Source organism: Aythya fuligula, unplaced genomic scaffold, assembly GCF_009819795.1.
Source record: "Aythya fuligula isolate bAytFul2 unplaced genomic scaffold, bAytFul2.pri scaffold_72_arrow_ctg1, whole genome shotgun sequence".
Classification (NCBI taxonomy): Eukaryota; Metazoa; Chordata; class Aves; order Anseriformes; family Anatidae; genus Aythya; species Aythya fuligula.
The window spans coordinates 33247-37190 of record NW_022474005.1 but is presented as its reverse complement, the minus strand read 5'-3'; the positions used below and the strand labels follow the sequence as shown (position 1 = coordinate 37190).

Here is a 3944-nt window from a genome sequence, read left to right as displayed (position 1 = left end):
AATTCTTGGGTGGCACCTTGGTGTTCCCCAGGGGCCAGTACTGGGTCCAGTGTTAATTTATTCATCAGAGACCTGGGTGATGGAACGGAGGGCACCCTCAGCAAGTTTTTGGATGACGTCAAGCTGGGAGGAGTGGCCAATACCCCAGAGGTCCGTGCTGCCATTCAGAGGAACCTCAACAGGCTGGAGGGTTGGGTGAAGGGGAACCTCATGAAGGTCAGCAAGGGCACGTGCAGGGTCCTGCCCTGCAGAGGAATAACCCCAAGCACCAGTACAGACCACTGAAACTGGCCACCCACAGAGGTTTCGGAGTCTCTTTCCTCGGAGATACTCAAAGCATGTATAGATGCAGTCCTGGAAATCCTGCTCCTGCTAATGATGCTTGAAGGGCTTGGACTGGACTCTTCCAGTCCTAATTATTGGGTGATTCTGTAATGACCAACAGCTTTACTGAGAATTTTTCTGTGGGACACCATGCTGGTTTGGGTCCTGGAGCCCACGGAGCAGAGCCTCTTGTTGTAAGGGTTGTAAGGGCTTTTAGGGTTAGGGCTTTAGGATTTTTAGGGTTAGGATTGTAAGGGATTTTAGGGTTAGGGTTGGAAGGGTTTTTAGGGTTAGGGCTTTAGGGTTTTTAGGGTTAGGGTTGTAAGGGATTTTAGGGTTAGGGCTTTAGGGATTTTAGGGGGAAGAGCCAAGTAGCCTGCCTCTCTTGCTGAGTCTACGCCCAGCACTGCAGCCAGCAGGATGGGGTTGTGCCTGTGTGATCCCATTCCCTCCCGCTCCTGCCCTTTCTGGCCCATTTCCTCCTGGGTACCAGCTCATGAAGGCATTTTCAGCGGGTCAAAGCATGTCACCTCCTCACAGGAGCTTCTTTCCTGGGCCAGGCTAAAGCACCTTTGAGTCGCAGACCTCTCATCAGCACTGACTTCTTGCGCGAGCTGCTGGAAATTGTCTAAGAAGCAAGGAAAGCCCAGACGGGTTTTGTTTCCCTATGGAGGAGGGGAACAAATTTTTTTCCTGCCGGAGGTTATGGGACTGTGGCTCTGTGCTGGGGTGCCGAGGACCTGCTGAGCCTGCTTGCTGTCACTTTGCTTTACCTTCTTTGATCCCGTTGGAAAACTTGCCACCACCCAGAGGAACAGCACGGTTGTGGGAAGCAACACAACCTGACCACCTGCAGCCCCTTCTCCAGGGACATCCGTGCGATCTGTGGCTGTTGTAGGAGTTCAGGGCAACCACAGGGAATTTCAAGTGGCTCAGACCATGTCCTTAGATCCCAGCTATGGCTCTTCATTGAAGGGGACGTGAGTCATTCCTCAGGCTCCCTTCCCTGCAACCTCTGTGTCTCTGCTGCCTCTCATTGGACTACAGAGCCCTAATTAGCCCAGGTAGTTTTCCACTTAGCCCTTTGGGTGACAATCTGAAGCTGCATTTGCTGCCCACCCCTAGAAACGGGCTGTCTGTGAATAATCCCTGTGCTCTCCTGGGTTCAGACATCAGCATCTGACACGAGTCCCGTCACATGCTGGACACCCCTGAGCAGATATGTCCTGACCAGTCCCATCTCCAGTGGCTCTGGGCACCCACAGATGAGAGCTGAATCCATCCCAAAATTCCCTATAAAATCACCCGATGATCTCATCCGCACATGGAGAACACAAGGTTAACAGCAGGCCCTGTTAGGGTGCAATTTCTTGAGCGTATTCTTGACTCCATCAAATGGAAAAAAGTCTCAAACTTCAGACACAGCACTGAAGACATCCCCTTTTATTACAGAGAGGTGGAAAAGGAGTACAGCTCTGACATAAATACATTTAAAGATGGCTTCTGGGACAGAGGGACTGGGCTTGTGCCTCTGGAGGAGTGAGACAAATCCAGACATTCATGCCCAAACAGGGTAGTCAGAGAAAAATGTCCAAAGCACAAGAAAACAAACAAACAAACTGCAACAACAACAAAAAATGTGCATAAATATGGGTGGCTTAGTCCTGCTGAAGTACCGCCAACAGAATCAGTTTTTTCAGGGAATCCTTCAGCTCCTGGTTCCTCATGCTGTAGATGAAGGGATTCAGCGTTGGAGGCACCACCGAGTACAGGACTGCCACCACCTGATCCAGGGATGAGGAGGAGATGGAGTGGGGTCTCAGGTAGGCAACTGTGCCAGTGCTGATGAACAGGGAGACCACAGCCAGGTGAGGGAGGCACGTGGAAAAGGCTTTGTGCTGGCCCTGCTCAGAGGGCATCCTCAGCACAGCCCTGAAGATTTGCACATAGGACAGCACAATGAGAACAAAACACCCCAAAGCTAAACAAAGACTAACTGCAATGACCCAAAGTTCCCTGAGGTAGGCATCCGAGCAAGAGAGCCTGAGGATCTGGGGGACTTCACAGAAGAACTGGTCCAGGGCATTGCCTTGGCAGAGTGGTATGGAAAATGTATTGGCCGTGTGCAGCACAGAATAGAAAAAACCTCCACCCCAGGCAGCTGCTGCTGTTTTCATACAAGCTCTACTGCTCATAAAGGTCCCGTAGTGCAGGGGCTTGCAGATGGCAACGTAGCGGTCATAGGCCATGACGGTGAGAAGGGAATATTCTGCTCCAAGCAAGAAGAAGAGAAAAAAGACTTGGGCAACGCATCCTGAATAGGAGATGGTCCTGGTGTCCCACAGGGAATTGGCCACGGCTTTTGGAACAGTGGTGGAGATGGATCCCAGGTCGAGGAGGGCGAGGTTGAGGAGGAAGAAGTACATGGGGGTGTGGAGGTGGTGGTCGCAGGCTACGGCTGTGAGGATGAGGCCGTTGCCCAGGAGGGCAGCCAGGTAGATGCCCAGGAAGAGCCCAAAGTGCAGGAGCTGCAGCTTGCGTGTGTCTGCGAATGGCAGGAGGAGGAACTCAGTGGGGAAGCTGCTGTTGGACATTTGCTGGCTTTGGGTGTATTAGTCTGTCCATTGAGAAATTTAAAGAGGAATTTTAGATAGTGTTTTCTGAGCAAAACCTAAACCAAATTTCCCTGAAACCTTCTCAGCAAGAATCACAGTCTTTTCCCTGTGAAGAATACATGCTACGGCTTGTAAAATATTTAGTTTTTATTTTTATTTTATTTTTTTCCCTAGGGATACAATAATTATCAGGTTAATCCTCTGTGTCCTCTGTGGGCTTCGGAAGTGTCAGTACTACCCTGCTGTATATAGTAAAGAATATCAGGGACTGATCCATTACAATTCTCCTTACTGTCCTTCATGGCAGCAAAACAGAAGCATAGACTCCTGAGAGTGCCTTTCATTTAGATAGTGCAGGCGCTGGTGCTCCCCATCAAGAATCTCCCCCAAAGATGGCCTGGGGGTGCTGTGGACCTCTTAGCAGCCTGCCCCAGGCAGCAGCCTCTGGGCACCAGCAGGACCCTGCCTGTCCTGCCTGTTTCAGGGGGCTCCGTCCACCCACAGCTTCTCTCCGCAGTGCCCTGGGCAGTTCCCTGGGCAGGCTGAGTGCTGAGGCTGGCAGGTGGCAGAGACCCTGCCCTGGCACACAGCCCCTGGGGCACAGCAGGGACCCTGCTCTGCACCACAGCCCTGGCCACCCCTGCCTGTACTCTGGCTGCACAGCCTGCAGCCAGCCTTGCGGGAAGGAACCCTCATGTCCTGTCCATCTGACAGCTTTGGCAGGTAGTCCTTGCTCTGGAACTTGTTCTTCTCCTATCTTAGGAACTCTTAAGTGTCCTCCAGAAAGATCCCATGTGCTGTGGGGTGTGCCAGCAAATCTGCAGATGGCACCAGGAACAACAGCTGCGTTGCCCTGCAGCCACAGACTTACCCTGTTCAGGGTTGTGAAGATTTCTCCCGCAGTGAGCTCTCAGCATCCCCCCTCCACACTGCCTTTAACATCTCCGTCCCTTCACTCAGTCACCCTTGTCCCCTGCAGGCAGTGCCCCCAGCCCTGCTGCACTG

The 3944-nt window shown here is 52.2% G+C and overlaps 1 protein-coding gene across 1 annotated transcript; it reads right to left on the bottom strand.

Moving 5' to 3' along the window:
* Nucleotides 1–1982: 1982 nt before the first annotated feature.
* LOC116501714 (olfactory receptor 14A16-like) lies at nt 1983–2918 on the bottom strand. Its single transcript, XM_032207294.1, has one exon. The coding sequence runs from the start codon at nt 2916–2918 to the stop codon at nt 1983–1985; it is 936 nt and encodes a 311-aa protein (XP_032063185.1).
* Nucleotides 2919–3944: the final 1026 nt, after the last annotated feature.

What these genes read in the sequence shown, in the direction of transcription:
- LOC116501714 (XM_032207294.1), bottom strand. Translation starts at nt 2,918, where the DNA reads ATGTCCAACAGCAGCTTCCCCACTGAGTTCCTCCTCCTGCCATTCGCA.